The sequence below is a fragment of the Crotalus tigris genome, unplaced genomic scaffold (assembly GCF_016545835.1).
Source record: "Crotalus tigris isolate CLP2741 ecotype Arizona unplaced genomic scaffold, ASM1654583v1 scf7180000020963.25688851:1431469, whole genome shotgun sequence".
NCBI lineage: Eukaryota > Metazoa > Chordata > Lepidosauria > Squamata > Viperidae > Crotalus > Crotalus tigris.
The window spans coordinates 817814-832291 of NW_024098281.1; the positions used below are offsets into that span (position 1 = coordinate 817814).

The 14478-nt window shown below is 57.4% G+C and overlaps 2 protein-coding genes across 2 annotated transcripts in view; one reads left to right on the forward strand and one right to left on the reverse strand.

The window, feature by feature from the left end:
* The first annotated feature begins 215 nt into the window (after positions 1-215).
* Positions 216-7224, forward strand: LOC120319794 (sperm-associated antigen 8-like). Its single transcript, XM_039369034.1, has 7 exons — positions 216-354; positions 510-798; positions 1119-1293; positions 3269-3314; positions 6130-6247; positions 6344-6406; positions 6656-7224. Exons 1-7 carry the CDS (start codon positions 341-343, stop codon positions 6776-6778), a joined length of 828 nt encoding a protein of 275 aa, XP_039224968.1. The 5' UTR covers positions 216-340; the 3' UTR covers positions 6779-7224.
* Positions 7225-7370: 146 nt separating this feature from the next.
* The window catches only part of NPR2 (natriuretic peptide receptor 2), a 35311-nt gene continuing 28203 nt past the window's right edge, over positions 7371-14478 (reverse strand). The window contains exons 6-22 of the mRNA XM_039369033.1: positions 14180-14306; positions 13915-13999; positions 13291-13411; positions 13068-13142; positions 12887-12964; positions 12647-12751; positions 12480-12551; positions 12063-12222; positions 11796-11957; positions 10871-11039; positions 9955-10101; positions 9740-9863; positions 8637-8705; positions 8354-8528; positions 8168-8266; positions 7662-7753; positions 7371-7508 (exon numbers count right to left, since the gene is read on the reverse strand). Of these exons, the coding sequence (XP_039224967.1) occupies positions 7449-7508; positions 7662-7753; positions 8168-8266; positions 8354-8528; positions 8637-8705; positions 9740-9863; positions 9955-10101; positions 10871-11039; positions 11796-11957; positions 12063-12222; positions 12480-12551; positions 12647-12751; positions 12887-12964; positions 13068-13142; positions 13291-13411; positions 13915-13999; positions 14180-14306 (1920 nt within the window). The 3' untranslated portion in view covers positions 7371-7448. The remainder of the gene's footprint in view (positions 7509-7661; positions 7754-8167; positions 8267-8353; positions 8529-8636; positions 8706-9739; positions 9864-9954; positions 10102-10870; positions 11040-11795; positions 11958-12062; positions 12223-12479; positions 12552-12646; positions 12752-12886; positions 12965-13067; positions 13143-13290; positions 13412-13914; positions 14000-14179; positions 14307-14478) is intronic.

Here is a 14478-nt window from a genome sequence, read left to right on the forward strand (position 1 = left end):
GGGGGCAAGGCTCACCTGCCGCCGGGCGAGGCAATTCATCGCCTCCTTCGGGGATTCTCCGGGCCCGCCGAGTCTCCGGACAGCGCTCTCGGCTGCCTCGCTTGGTCCACGCACGTCCTGAGCCGGTCTCTCCGCCCCGCCTCTCGCCCCGCCCCCCTCGCCTGCGCCGGCCGGGTCGGAGGGCCAGGCCGGGAGGGAGAGTCCCGAGGCCCCTCCCCATTCCCCTCCCCCTCCTCGCCCTCGGCCAACCAACGGTCGCCCCGGCCGCTCGCCCGCCTCCCAGGACAGCCCGCGGTGGGTTTCGCGTCTCCGTGGAGACCAACCAAGCGCAGGAGCCAGGATGGAGCCGGAAGGGTGAGCTTGGGCGCGACCGTCAACCGCCCCGCCCGCTACTCGGGGAGGGGGGCCCTCGGGGCCCGCGGCGCTCTCGGCAGGGCGCTGGTTCGCCGGAGCAGCCGGGGCCCCTTCCCGCCCGCGACCCGGCGCTCTCCTGTCTCTTCCCTGGACAGAGCCCAGGTGCCGAGCGGCGGAGAGGCCGCCCAGAGCAGCACGGAGGAGCCCCGCGGGAGCCCGGCGGAGACGGCCCCGTGTCCCGCGGAGATGCCGCCGGAGCCCGAGGCAGAGCCGCAGGCCGGAGCCACGGTCCCGGTGGAGCTACCGCCCTGTCACGGCGTGCCGGGGCCCTACCTGGGAGAGCTGCCGGCCGCCGATCTGCAGCCGCTCCCGCTCTGCGTCCCGGAGCCGCCGAGGGAGCCGCCCACCCGCGGCCAGTGCCTGATGCACAACTGGCAGGAAGAGGTGAGGTTGCTCTGCGGGGCTCCTCGCCCCCAGTTGGCGGTCTGGCGCTGGCGGTGGGAGGTCAGGACGGCGCCCAGGCTCTGCTGCCCCTTGGCAGGCGCTCCCCACCCGGGTTCTCCGCAGCCCCAGCCTGGCATCCCCTCGGATGAGCGCAGCCTCTCCAGGAATTGGAGCGCGACCCTTCTGTTCCTGACCTGCAGAAGGAGAGGGCGGGACCAAGCTGTGCCCTCCCCAGGGGTGGGGGAAGAGCAACTGTCCTCCCCCCCCCCATGGCCCCAAGAGGAAGGAGCCTCCTTTGTTTTCATTTTTGCTTTTCCCAGAGAGCCACCAAAGATTTGGACCTTGTGCCAAGACCCGAGTGTGGCACCGAGGGGTCCTTCCACCGGCACGGGCATCCTGGCCTCCTCACCCTTGACTTCCTAGCCGGCATGCCCACGACCACCACCCTGAAGGACTCCTACCCTCGTCCCATGAAGACAGGGCTTCCTGTACGAGGTGGGCAGCGGGACAAGAGGCGGCTAGAGGCCTGGAGTGGAGCCCAGGATGGGCTTAGCCAACAACATCTACGCAGGGAGAGGAAGGGGGTCCGGCCCAGGGTTGGTTGCAATGCTACTCTGGAGAATTAGTTAGGTGCAGTTTTCCACTCACATTAGAAAGCCAGGCAGACTCCCCCCCCAGCCCATGTCAAGGATGCAGTTATTAGCAGCTGGAACCGAACTCCTTGAACCCTAGGCAACAGTCTGGCTGCTCCCTTTGGGCAGCCCAGATGTGCAACTGCTGCCCTGCCCACTTCTTGGCCTTCCCCCTAAACAGCCCCCTCCGCAAGTCTATGAGGCTCTCAGTCATCCAGGTGCTTTTTCAAAAGGTAACTGGACTGGTTTTCCCTTGAAGACATTTTGCTCCTCATCCAAGAAGCTTCTTCAGTTCTAACTGAATGGTGGAGAATGGGAGAATTTATATTCTTTGCAGTCCTCTGGTCTGGCGCTCTTTCTCATCTGGCACATCTAGCACTCTTTCTGAGAGTCGTTGAGGCTACTTGGAAGACAGAGATAAACCTCCAAGTGGCCTCAATGACTCTCAGAAAGAGAGCGAACAACCAGATGATTGCAAGGAATATAAATCCTTCCATTCCTCAAAGCGAAACATCTTCAAGGCGAAAAAAAATTCAGTTGCTTTTTGAAAAAAAAAACCATCTTTGGGACAGCCCCCTGGGCCAGTTCTTTGGTGAACAGCAATTCCTTCCGAAAATACTTCAAAAAGACAATTTGGCTTCTAGTCTCTCCCCCCCCCCCTTTTTTTTTTTTTTTTGTCCTTTAAAGCATCTAGGGCAGGGGTGGGCAATCTTGGCTCTTTTATGACTCCTGGACTTCAATTCCCAGAATTCCTGAGTCAGCTGACTCAGGAATTCTGGGAATTGAAGTCCAGGAGTCATAAAAGAGCCAAGGTTGCCTACCCCAAATCGAGGGATTGTTTTTGTAATTAGATGGGGGTGCTCAGCTTACGACCATTTGTTTAATGACTGCTCAAAGTTACAATAGTGCTTCAAAAAGTGACTTACAACTGCTGAAGGATCCTTGCGGTCCTGTCATCGCCCTTTGCAACTTTCCCAGACAGCTTCCGACAAGCAACTTCTGTGGGAAAGCTGGAAGGAGGATTGTAAATCACAGTCATACCATGTCTCTCTGAAGGGTGAATGTTTCAGTTCCAAGGATGGACATAAGTTGAGGACTGCCTGTACTGTAAAACTGTGTAGAGGGACAACAGGCAATCTCTGACATCCCTTTCCTTGGGATGGGAGATCTTGCCTTCGGTCGGACTCCTTGGGGTGGGGGGCGAGCAAAGACAAGAAGCAACTTCTAGGAAGGGCTTTAATTTCTCAAAGTTGGAATGGATTATGCAGATCTCCTTGAGCAGAAAGGGCCAGGGGACTCAGTTAAAAATCTTGGGAAGGTCCTAAGAAACAGCTGGCGTGTAGATCAGCTGCTTTGTGGCCAGCAGAGCATCTACAGAGCTGGAGCTGGCAGCTGCAGTGAGTCTTGGAGGGCCCTGGCAGTAAATCCTTCCAGAGTGTGGCTGTGAATATGCTACTTTTTTAAAAAATGGCTCCATGGTGTTTTAAACAGAAGTCCACCTAGAGCCTCTTAAAATGGGCTGTGTGTGGTCCCCAAGTCATGTGGGGAGGCACCTAATCCTCCGTAATGGGAAGTAGAGCCTGCTTGAGCCCCCAGCAGGCCTTCCGGTTCTCCCTTGAATGAAGCACAGAGAGTTGGAAGAAGGTTGGCATCAATATAGTGCCTGGCTCAATTCAGGGCACTGGGGTGTGTGTGGGCTGGTGGGGATGTCTCTCTCCCGTCTCCTTCCCTGCGGAAGGCTCGGGGCCCACCTTCCTGTCTCCGTCCCTGGGCAAGGGTCTTTTCCAGCCACTCCATAGATGCTCCCCACCTCACTTGTCTCCTCCTTATATCCCCAGGGAAGCGAGAGGCCATGATGGAGCATCTTCTGTACCAGAAACACAGGTAAGGAACAGGATCTTCTCCCCCCCCCCCGCTGCCACCCCATACATTTAGCAGCTTGAGCTGTTGTGGACCTGTCAAGGTCAACGGGTGACCTCTTTCCTTCAACTGGTCTGGATTGTGAACTTGCTCAGCCCTTTTCTAGAGCCACTCGCCCCTTTGCAGATCAAACCTTGACCCAGAGATAGAGGACCCTAGGGGTACTCAAGGCCACAGAGCTGCAGAAGACAAGAAGACCTCCCTTAGCCATTCTGAGCACTGTCCTTCTATGTCAGATTGCTGGGTGAGAGTTTAAATACTGTACTAGCGTGGGAGTCCTCCTCCACTGTATCTTCAGGGACTTTCCCAAGCCTAGGTGGAGATCTTGAGTCAAGGCCACCTTGCTTCAGAACAACAGAGTTGGAAGGGACCCTGGAGGTCATCTAGTCCAACTTCCTGCTCAGGCAGGAAACCCTATACCATTTCAGACAAATGGCTGTCCAATCTCTTCTTAAAAACCTCCAGTGATGGAGCATCCACAACTTCTGGAGGCAAGGTGTTCCACTGGTTAATTGTTCTGTTAGGAAGTTTCTCCTTAGTTCTAGGTTGCTTCTCTCTTTTATTAGTTTCCATCCGTTGCTTCTTGTCCTGCCTTCAGGAGCTTTGGAGAACAGGTGGACCTCATCTTCTTTGTGACAATCTCTTAGATATTGTAAGGCTGCTATCATGTCCACTCTAGTCCTTCTTTTCATTAAGCTAGACCAGGGGTGTCAAACTCAATTTCATTGAGGGCTGCATCAACATTGCGGTTGCCCTCGGGTGGGGGGGGCAGGGTGGTGCGGCCTACTGGGTGGGCATGGCCAGCTCTACATCGTTCACGTCAGAGGTACCTGTGGGGGCCTGGGCAGGAGTGGGACAGATCTGAGGGTCTCTGGCAAAAGGGGGTGGGACTGGGGCAAGCACCAAGGTATGGTCCATTTCTTCAGTCCTCACAAAGGGTGATACCTCCCCAGCATGCACCCAGGGGGCAGAGCCAACGCGGCAGAGGCTGGTTCCTCGCTGTTTCCAGATGGCCTTGTGGAGCTAAGACTGAATCCGTTTCAGCATAGATGGCCACCACAAAATTTACATTGGCCCCCAGCCGGCCTGGGCCAGGGCCAAGGCAGCGGGGGCCGTTCCCTCATTGTTTCCAGGATGGCTTCGCGGGCCACATGAAACCACTTTGCAGGCTGCATCCGGCCCCCCGGGCCTTGTGTTTGACATGTCTGAGCTAGACATACCCAGTTCTTGCAATCGTTCTTCATCTTCAGCTGCCTAAAAAAGTTTTCTGGGGTGATCAGAGCTGGCATCCTTGAGCCTGCTTATCAGCACCTTCCGAAGGGGAAGCCTAGGAGTGAGTGGTCGAGTGCCAGCCTGAGGTGGTTGGTGCAAGGACTGAAACTAGAGGTTGGGACTACACGGGCATTTCTTCCCTTAGAGAAGGAAAGAGCCGAGGTCCTCCAAGGGCCTTTTGCCTGGCAGTTGAACAGCAGCAGCAACCATGGAAGGCCACTGCCTCCAGTCTTGCCCAAAGACTGGTGGGAGGCCACGTTGCCTCCACTTTGGAAGATGAAAGGGGGATGAAGGGCAACCATGGAGAAAGGACTAGTGTGGGATGTGGGACATGGGAGAGCAAAAATCAGCGGGGCAGAGAGCAGCAGCAGCACAGGGGGACCGGGGTGGAGAGAACCATCTCCAAGGCAAGTAGCAGCAGCAGGACTGAGCATTTCCACAGAAGTACTGGGGAAAGGGAGGTGGGCTGTTCCCACAACACACACCCCCCGTCTCCTCTCCCACTCGATTAGGGTTTCCTTGAGTTGAAACAACTCAGCAAGCCCATGGCTGCAGAAGCCCACTGTAGCTGGTACACGTGCAAGAACACTCCCCGGGGCCTACTGCAGCTGCGGGAAGACATCTGACGAGAACAAGTTGGAAGGTGGAGCCGTGCAAAGGAATTCTCTCCCCTCCCCATTTGCACAAGAAGTACTGGAGCCCCCGCTGTGGCTTTCCCTGCTGAAAACAAGTGATCCATGCACAGGGCCCTCTTATCCACCAGTGACAGAGGGGGGGGGACCTTGGGCCCAGCAGAAGCTCCCTTCAGCGGTGCTGGTGCTGCTCCCTGGAGTTTCCTTGTTGCCCTTCTCCTCCAACCGGCAGGCAGGGTGGACACCATGGCACAAACCAGCAAGGGCTGTGCCAACCCTTTGCACAACCTTTCTCTGTGCCTGAGGGGAGATCCCGCCCCTCGGCTGTGGTGATTGGACAACAAAGGAGGCAGCCAAGTTAGAACTTGGACATACAGCCCCATAAATATTTGCAGTGTTGCTTCCAACCTTTTACCCGGCAGGAGTGGCAGTCTTTGAGATTAGCACACAGAGGTCCGGCAGTGCCAAAACCCATTTTGTTTGGGAAACCATTGAAATAACCATGCAGGGTGCTCTCTTTTATTCATAAAACACTTGGGACAAGTTGAAAAACGAAGCCTCGCCCTTCTGCTCTCTGCCTAGAAAATGAATGTATAAAATCTCTCCAGGATGAGGTTTCAATGGGGCTGGGGGCCGCACTGTCCCTACTCAGCCTCCCTCCCTCCAAGTGCTGGTGACAACAAGAAGAAAAGATTTCCTGGGTTCAGTGCTGTGGACGGTGCTTGAGGTCCCTCACAGAGCTTGATGAAGGAAGCACTGTCACTCCCGGAGGTGGTTTCTGCCCTGGGGTGGGGGGCAAGAGCCCTCTGTGCCCAGCCCCCCCTTCTGCCAGTGCAGCTCCTGGCTCAGCTGCTGTTGTCGCTGTTGATTTGCAGGACGAGCCTCCTAGCAAGCGAAATGTACCCTCCGCCCGAGCCCATGGAGTCCCTCTCCATCACCCACCGGGACTACAAGCAGGAGGGCTTCCGTTCTGTGCCCCTGCCCCCCACCCAGGTAGGGGGCCTTGCAGGCCAGAGTAGCAGCCAGACTCCCCACCCCCTCCCTCCTGGACACACCCCAGCTGCTCCGTGACCACCTCTCCTCTTGCAGCCCCACGACTACCGGCTGGAACAACCGCAGACATTTTGGCTCGAACATGCCCAGCAGGTGCCGGTGAGTGCCATCCTGTCCCGCACCAACCTGGTGTTGCCATGCCTTTCCTGCCTCCTCCCATGAGGCTTGTCCTTGAGAGGCTGCAAAGGACATGGCAGGCGGGCAGGCAGCCCGGGCACCTGTTGTCCTAGCATGGAGGGTATGTTCTGGCCAGGCAGCTCGGAGCCAGCCACGAGGGTGGGTGACGCAGGCCCGGAGGGCAGCCCCGCCCACCCGGCTGCTCTTCAGCTTCTTTACCCCTCTCCACAGGGCATCTCCAGCATCCGGACTGGCGACACCCCTTTCAGGAAGTGCGCAACGTTCACAACTCCCATGTCCGAATACCTTGACCAGCCATTGCCGTACAGCCCAGAAAACTACCCCAAGCTATGAATGCTACCTTGGCACTATCTGGGCTGGTTGGGAAACACCAAGCTTATGCAGGTGGGGGGGGATGCAGAGTCCCCTCCTCAAAATGTTGATTTCCCTGCTAAATTCCTGCAAGAGCTGAAGGCCCAACCGCCAGAGTCGTTTCCAGGAAGCTTCCTTACGGTTCCCCTGCCACAAAAGCAGCCGGGGCTGGGCAGAGCCGTTTGCCATCCTTTCTCTTGCTAAATGGAAGGGGAGGGGGCTATTCTCCCCTCCCCTTTCTGTTTGGACAAGACTGCTTGCCTGATTCCTGGATTTGCAACCAGAGGGGGAAAATGAGCAGCAGGGCTGGAAGACTGGCTCAGCCTGCTGAGCCAAGGGGTGGGGGTGCATCGATTGGGACCAGGAGCCCCAGCTGGGCAAAGGGCTTTTGTGATTGCCTCAGCAGGTGGGTTCCCAAGTGCCTGCTGCCTGGCTGTTGCTGACTGGGCAGGGAAGACCCCTTGATGTCTGGGGCAACTAGAGCCCCCCTCTCCGCCTCCAGTCATAGCCGCTGCCTCCCTCGGGCAAAGCCATCCTCGCCTGCAGGCTGGCTGCCTCTCACCCTCCCTCCCTGTTCCAAGGCAGAGTGAATCCCCCGCAAGTTCATGGGAGCAGTTGCTGCTGCTGGGTCCCTGCAGAGGGAGGGGCCCCCTCAGATGACGGCCGTCTTCTCTTCGCCCAGCAGCCAATAGGTCCTCATCTTTCCTTTGCCCTGCCAGAAAGCAGACAGGTGAAGCGCTCTTGCCCCCTTTCTTGCAATGCAGCCCCCCCCAGAGCAATGAAAGTGAGAGGCATACCTCCACTTTGCCCTCCTTCCCCTCCCCCCCCCCCATGCAGGGCCCAGCCTGTTCCTTCCCATGCCCACCTTCATCTCTACGTCCCCCCGGAGCTCCAGCAGAAAGCAGCCAAACTCATCCAGGATCTCCTTGGTGGCAGCAGAGATGTGGATCTTCAAGGCTGGAAGGAACAGGGGCAGGAGAGTGAGTGCCCCCCAGGATCCCCTGCCAAAGGGGCCCAGTGGCATGCTTGGGAGTCTCGCGGTCCACAGCAATTACAGAGTACCACAATAAAGTTGATTAGTCTAAACTAGTGAAGCTTTTAACTGTTCCTGATGGGAACCCTCTTGTGTTCAGGAGGCCCTCAAGGAGAGGCAATGTCTCAGTCCCCTCAGCCTCCCAGAAATGGGGCACAGCTGGGCTGGATTGCATCCCACTGAGCATCTACTGAAGGGGAATGAAAGTTCACAAGGAAGCTGGAGGGGGGGGAGGCTGGAAAGAAGGCTGGGTGGGGAGAAGCACCAGTAGCAGGCTCCAAGGGAGGGGAGGTAAGGATACACGGGCCCTACAGAAAGAGTATGGGGGGGTATCTCACCCTCGCCATTGGATTCCATACGTGAAGCCGTGTTGACTGTGTCCCCAAAGAGGCAGTAGCGTGGCATCTTCAGGCCCACCACTCCCGCGCACACTGGCCCTGCAGGTAGGTAGAAGAGGATGGCTGAACCGCTGGTGCTTTGTGCATGCTCAGGAAAGGTAGACCGTGCTTGCCCGCCTCACTCACCAGAGTGGACCCCTATGCGCAGGTGCAACTGCTCACTGGGACGGTGCCGGATGCGAAAGGTCTTCACAGCTTCCAGGAGTGCAAGGGCCATGCGGACGATCTCGTGGGCGTGGAGCTTGCCATTTCGAACAGGCAGGCCGGATACCACCATGTAGGCATCACCAATGGTCTCCACCTATGGCCAGGGCCAAGGAGCAGGGTGAGCTGGGGGGGCTCCCTGCAGCATTGCTTTGAGCTGGGGGTCATCCAGGAAGACACCCCCTCCCATCCCAGCCAATCTCACCTTGTAGACATCAAAGTTGTCTATGATGGCATCGAAGCAAGTGTAGAGGTCATTGAGGAGCGTCACCACCTGGTGATTGGGATGGGGGGAGATGGGTGAGCTGGCTGGCCAGGTGGAGGGAGTCTAATCTAGCAAGAACAGGTGGCTGCCCAGGGCAAGACCAGACGCGGCTGTGGCACAGCAGTGCTTGCAAATGCCCAGGGCAGATGGAAAGACATTTTTGGGAAAGCAAGTAAAGACCAACTGACAAAGTTGAACAAAAAGGGTCAAATTGGGACCCCACACCCACACCCTGCAGAAGGGATAAGTGAACATTGGGAGGGTAATTAATAGCAAGCTCTGCCTTTCCTCTGCTTCCCAATAGCTACGTTGACACAACAGCCCAAATCTGCAGCGAAACCTGATTGCTGTGTCCCTGTAATATGTCATGCCGAAGCAATGATCCACAGGAGGATGTAAAAGTAGCAGCCTGATTCATAATCATTCTAAACTCTTTGGTAAGAACATGGCAACTGGGATCTATCGGCCATGGTCATAAACATAGATCATAGATGGTGAACCTTTTGGGCTCAGCATGTCAAAAATTCAGAATATGCCTACTTTGACTCTGTGCCATGTAACCCTCCACATTCACCCTGGTCAAAAGAGGCCTCTCCAGATCTCCCTCCCTCTCCCCGCCTCTTCCCTCTGCCCTCTCGTCTGGACTATACTCTCAGAGAACACTTCCTGAGTTTCTGGAGGCCTGGCATGTTAACATAGCCATTCCACTTTTTTCAGCAACTGATAGCTAAGTACTAGTCTTCTGCAATGTGCCAGCCATGTTTGGTTGCAGCACCACATGCAAGTAGGACAGGGCTCCATATCTACATTGGGTGAAGAAAACAAGCCATAGCCCAATTCTTAAACAGAGGAACCAGGGAGCGCCTCACATTCATGGGAAAACTCTCTAGCAGGCATCTGTCCTTGGACCTGCTCCAGCCAGGGGGTGGGCTGTGTGGAGGAGACTTTTCCAAGCACAAATCAAGCAGGACTAGAGTCAGACACATCCATTTCAGGCATGCAAGGTACTGCCCACCCACCCACCCACCCATGCTGCAGCCTACCTGCATAGGAGTGCTCTCTGCTGACAAGGAGGTGAACCCTACAATGTCGCTGAAGTAGATGGTGACACAATCGAAGGCTTCAGCCTGCACTGTCTCACCCCGCTTCAGCTGCTCGGCTACCGAACTGTGGAATAGAAAGGACAGGAGCTGCTGACCCTCCAAGCAGGAGATGGCGTCAAGCTACAGCACCCTGGAGGGAGGCAGGCTGGACTCACTGGGGCAGGATCTGGTAGAGTAGGTTCTCTGCCTTGCGCTTCTCCTCCAGGTAGGCCTGTGTGCGCTCTTCCACCAGCTTTTCCAGGTTGTTGGCATACTGCTCCATGCGTGACAACAGGTTGTCCAGAATGCTGGTGCTTCCTTCTCTGAGGAAGAGGGGGAGGGCAGAGTTCACAGTGGTGCAGGCAGGGTGAGGGGAATGGTGCTAGGGTATGGCGGGTGCTGTGCCATTACTTCCCCCACCACTGAACCCCTCACTCTGAAGCCTTTGGATGACAGGCAATACTGCTGCAGGTTGGGGACTGAGCCTCCCCCACAAGACTATGGAGCATCTAACCAGCTGGGGTCAGCTTCTGTATCTATCCCCTAACCCCCCTTGCCCCTGATCTCCTCTAGACAGCCCATCCTTGAATCCAGTAGGTGGGAAGAGTGCCTGCCTCTTGGGCAGGAGGGGGGAGCTATCTGTCAGCCAAGCCACAGAAGTGCCTGAGAGAGCCAAACTGGCTAGATTTGGGGCCCAGTCTGGGAGACCCTCCTTTCCCACAGCCAGATTCATTTTCTGCCACAGTGAGCTTCTCCTGGATACCACACACTCATCCTGTGGCCACTTTGTCTCAGGGATCCAGCAGAAGCCACAGGCTTTGGGGGCCTCCCCGTGGAGACTCTCAGCCCATGTTTGGTAGGAATACAGGGAGATTCTCTTCAGGGCCAACTGGAGCCTTCTTGAGGTACATGTGCATCTCATGAGAAGACAACATTGGGATGGTCGCAACCAGGCACCTTGCCTATCTTCCTGAGAGGTTCTCCAAGGCTGTGTGAGGAGGAGACCTTCTGTGCTTCCCCGCCCAGAGGAGCATAAGCTGAAGCAGGTCTCTTGCTGCCACTCCCACTCCCAATCCCTTCCGGATACTTTACCTGTTGAACCGCCGGATGAAGACTTTAATCTGGGCAAAATCTGGGCGCTCGGACGGGTGCTGAGCCCAGCAGCGTTCCATCAGGACAGCTAGTTCCTCGCTGTGCAGGCGAGTGTCGATGGTGGGCCGAAAGTAGGGCGGCTGGCTGTTGCACACCTTCTGCACAATCTCTGGGGGGGAGGAGTGGGGCGGGATGCACAGGAGTGAATGTGGGGGTGATGGGATGGAGGCGCAGCTGACTTGTGGGGGGAGGTGGTGACTTGGCTGCTAGAGCAATGAGGAGAGAGAAGTGAACATGGCAATCCTGAAGGGTGGTGAGGGATGAGGATGAGGGAGGAGACTGGAAAGACAGAGGTCACAGGGTCAAACCTGCATCATCACAAGCAGCAGAACACCAGCCAATGGCACAGCCAGCAGCATCACCCCTTTACCGTTCTCTGGTGTGGAAGCCTCCATCTTGAATTCAGGTAGTACCATCCTCTCGCTCCACCCAGGTGTGGCCATGGCAGCCAAAGCCCAGGTGAGCTTTTGGAACAGGCTGGGCTGGGGTTACCTCCGGGGAGTCCCCGGGTGAGCCCCTGAAGAAACTGGGTGAGCCCCAGTTTCTCCCCTTGGATGGGCTCCAAGCAGTACGTGTCCAAGGAACCCAGAGACATTACTTCCCCTGCCCCTCCTGCAGCACTCCTTAGATGGCTGGGCCCACTGCTGAACCCATCCAGGCTGGAGGACACCTCAGCTGCAAGAGGTCAGTACAGGGCATGGCAGGGAGAGACAGACAGCCTCCGCTGCTGACCTTTCCTGATCCTCTTTGGGCTAAGCAGCATCCCCCTTCATGTCAGCGGAGGCTGTAGGCGGGCAGGGCTGGCATTTACCAGGATAGGCTCCTAGGCTGTAGGTTTCTGCTCAGACCCCTGGCCCCTTCTCACCCTTGGGACTGAGCTCTATGCCCTCCACGTAGAAGGCGCTGCTGCGCAATGCAATCTCCTGCAGGATGATCCCAAAGCTGTACACATCCGCCTTCTGCATGGCCGGGGGGAGCAGGAGCAGGGTCCCCTTCTGCAGCAGCTCTGGAGCCGTCCATAGCTTCTCTGAAGCAGGAACCAGAGAGTCTGGGGTCAGGGGGGCACAGGGCTCAGGCTTCCCCAGGGGATGGGCAGGAGACCAGGCTCTAGAGGGGCTTGCCGGGCACTCACTGGCATAGAGCGCATGGTTGCCCTCACTCTCATGGCCCTGGCGGAAGCTGGCCAGACCGTAATCTGTGATTTTGAGCACGAAGCGGCTGTCCACCACACAGTTGGAGGACTTGAGGCTGCCATGGTAGCCAATGATGCTGTTGTGCAGAAAGGCCATGCCCTGTGTGGGGCAGGAGGGGAGAGAGGGGACAAGCAGCTGCTGAGTGTAGAAGGAGATCCCCAAAGGATGGAGGGAGGCCCACTTGAGGTTGAGCCCCATCTGAATGGGGGGCGGAGATGGGGGTCCCTGGGATGCCCAGCCAGAAGCCTGGAGAAGCTTGCAGAGAGCCCCACTGGGAGGAATTCCAGGGTGGGGAAAACAGCATGGCAGCCCCCCCCCAATCCCCTCACTCGAATGCCAGGAGCACCTTTCCTCACCTTGACAATGTCGTTGATGAGAGCATAGCGGAACATCCAGTCCAGATTGATGCTCTCGTTCTCCAGAATGTCCTGGGCAGGCCGAGGAGGGGCACAGGTCAGCTTTGGCTACGGCCCAGCAGGGAAAGCCCTGCCCCCTGCCCCTCCATACTGGACAGCTGCCTCACCTGCAGACTGCCACGAGGACAGTACTCTGTCACGATGCAGATGTTGGGGGGGTCAATGCAGGCCCCGATGAACCGAGTCAGGTGGTTGAACTGAATATCCCGCATCTATGGGGCAGCAAGCATGGACCAGTGGAGCAGAGGCCACTGCCAGTGTCTTCCTGTCTGGCAGTCCCTGCAGCAGAGGCTTCCACCCTCCACAAGACCCCCAGAGCAGTCAGCCCTCCCCCCCCCAGTACATACGTGCTTGAGCTCAAAGAGCACCTGCCTCGTCAGCTCAATCCGTTTCTTATTGACATGTTTAATGGCCACCACGTTTCCCTGCAGGGCAAGAGAGGAGTGGGGGAAGGGCGTGAGCTGGCCTGGCCTCCAACACGGCTGGGGCTGGGGAGGGGGACGGAGGGGGGGATGGAGGGGGGCTCACCTTGAAGAGTCCTGTGTTCGCAAAGATCTGGTACTTGCCATGGGCTGTCATGAGGGAGCCGTAACTGGAGCCGCGCTGGAGAGAAGCCAAGGCAGAGAGTCACAGCCAACCGAGGCCTAGTGGGCAGGAGGGGGAAAGGGCCCCATCAAAGCTGAGGGGTTGGGGAACAGGTGGGGGGGCTGGGCCCTGGACGGATCCTCTGTGGGTAGCCCACAGTACCTACCAGCGAGAGAGTGAGTCGGCTGCCCGCCCCCTTATGGTAGCGCTCCGAGCCACCAAACTGCAGGTCCTCCCAGCGTATCCGCCACAGCATGCTGGCCAGCTCCTTCTCTAGCATCAGCTTCCTACCAAAAGGCAGAGCAGCTCCTGAGCTTCCTGACCCAGCCACAGGCCCCCAGCTTCCCCCCCCCCAAGTGCCCTGCAGTTGGACCCAGCCTGGACTCAGGGCTGAGTCTGCAGTGCAAGAGCCTAAACCTGCCCTAGCCTGAGGCACCTACCGCACCCCAGCCCAAGCGCCAACCAAGGGCACATAGCCGGTTCACCCCAAGCAACCTGGCACGTGTGAACAAACCAACCAGACCTTCCTCTGGTTTAGCCTACTGTGTGAACTTCGCTCAGAGGTTGTGGAGGCCCTTCTGGTGCAGCCCAGCCTCCACCAAAGGCTGAGGAGGAAGCACTTGGCTAAGCCCAAACTGCCTCTGACCACACATCACACAGGTGGTCACTGCAACAATGACCCTCCTCCTCCTCTTCCTCCTCTTCCTCCTCCTCCTCCTGGGCTGCACACTGCTTGTCTGGCCAGGGCACCACCCCTTCTTGCTCTCTCCCAAAGAGTTTGCTTAGGCACCTGAAGATCAGGAAGCTGGAAACTCCAAACATGATGAAGGTGAGTCCGGCCCCCAGGGCTAGGATCGCTAGGGTGCTAAGTGCGCCTGCAAGGACAAAGCAAATCAGGGAGGGCCTCTGCCTACCAGCCACCCCCAGGAAGGCACCCTGAAGGGCACAGGAAGGCAGCTGGGTATCATTGAGGGTAGTCTTTCTCCAAAGCTCTCCCAGGGTGGAGCCTGTCTTTCCCCCAACTTTCTTTGGGCAGCAAGCCCACAGACACCCACTTTTGTCACAGGAGGGGTCATCCATGTCAAAACAGGGAGGATTATCGAGAGGCGGTTGCCCCTTCACCCAGAGGATGGGTCCCAGCCACTTCAGCTGCTTCTCCGATCCCACGTAGTGTCCCACCACCTGTGGGCAGAAGGCCTTTGGCTCACCTGGCCAGATGTTGCTGTTCTTCAGTCACTCACCCCTCTGCCAGGAAAATGGAGGGGGATGATTGCCCCAGACTTTCTCCCTCCAGGAGAGAAGGGCTGGTGTCTCCTGGCAAGGGAGAACTGGGTTGCTGGGTGGGCTGCAGTTA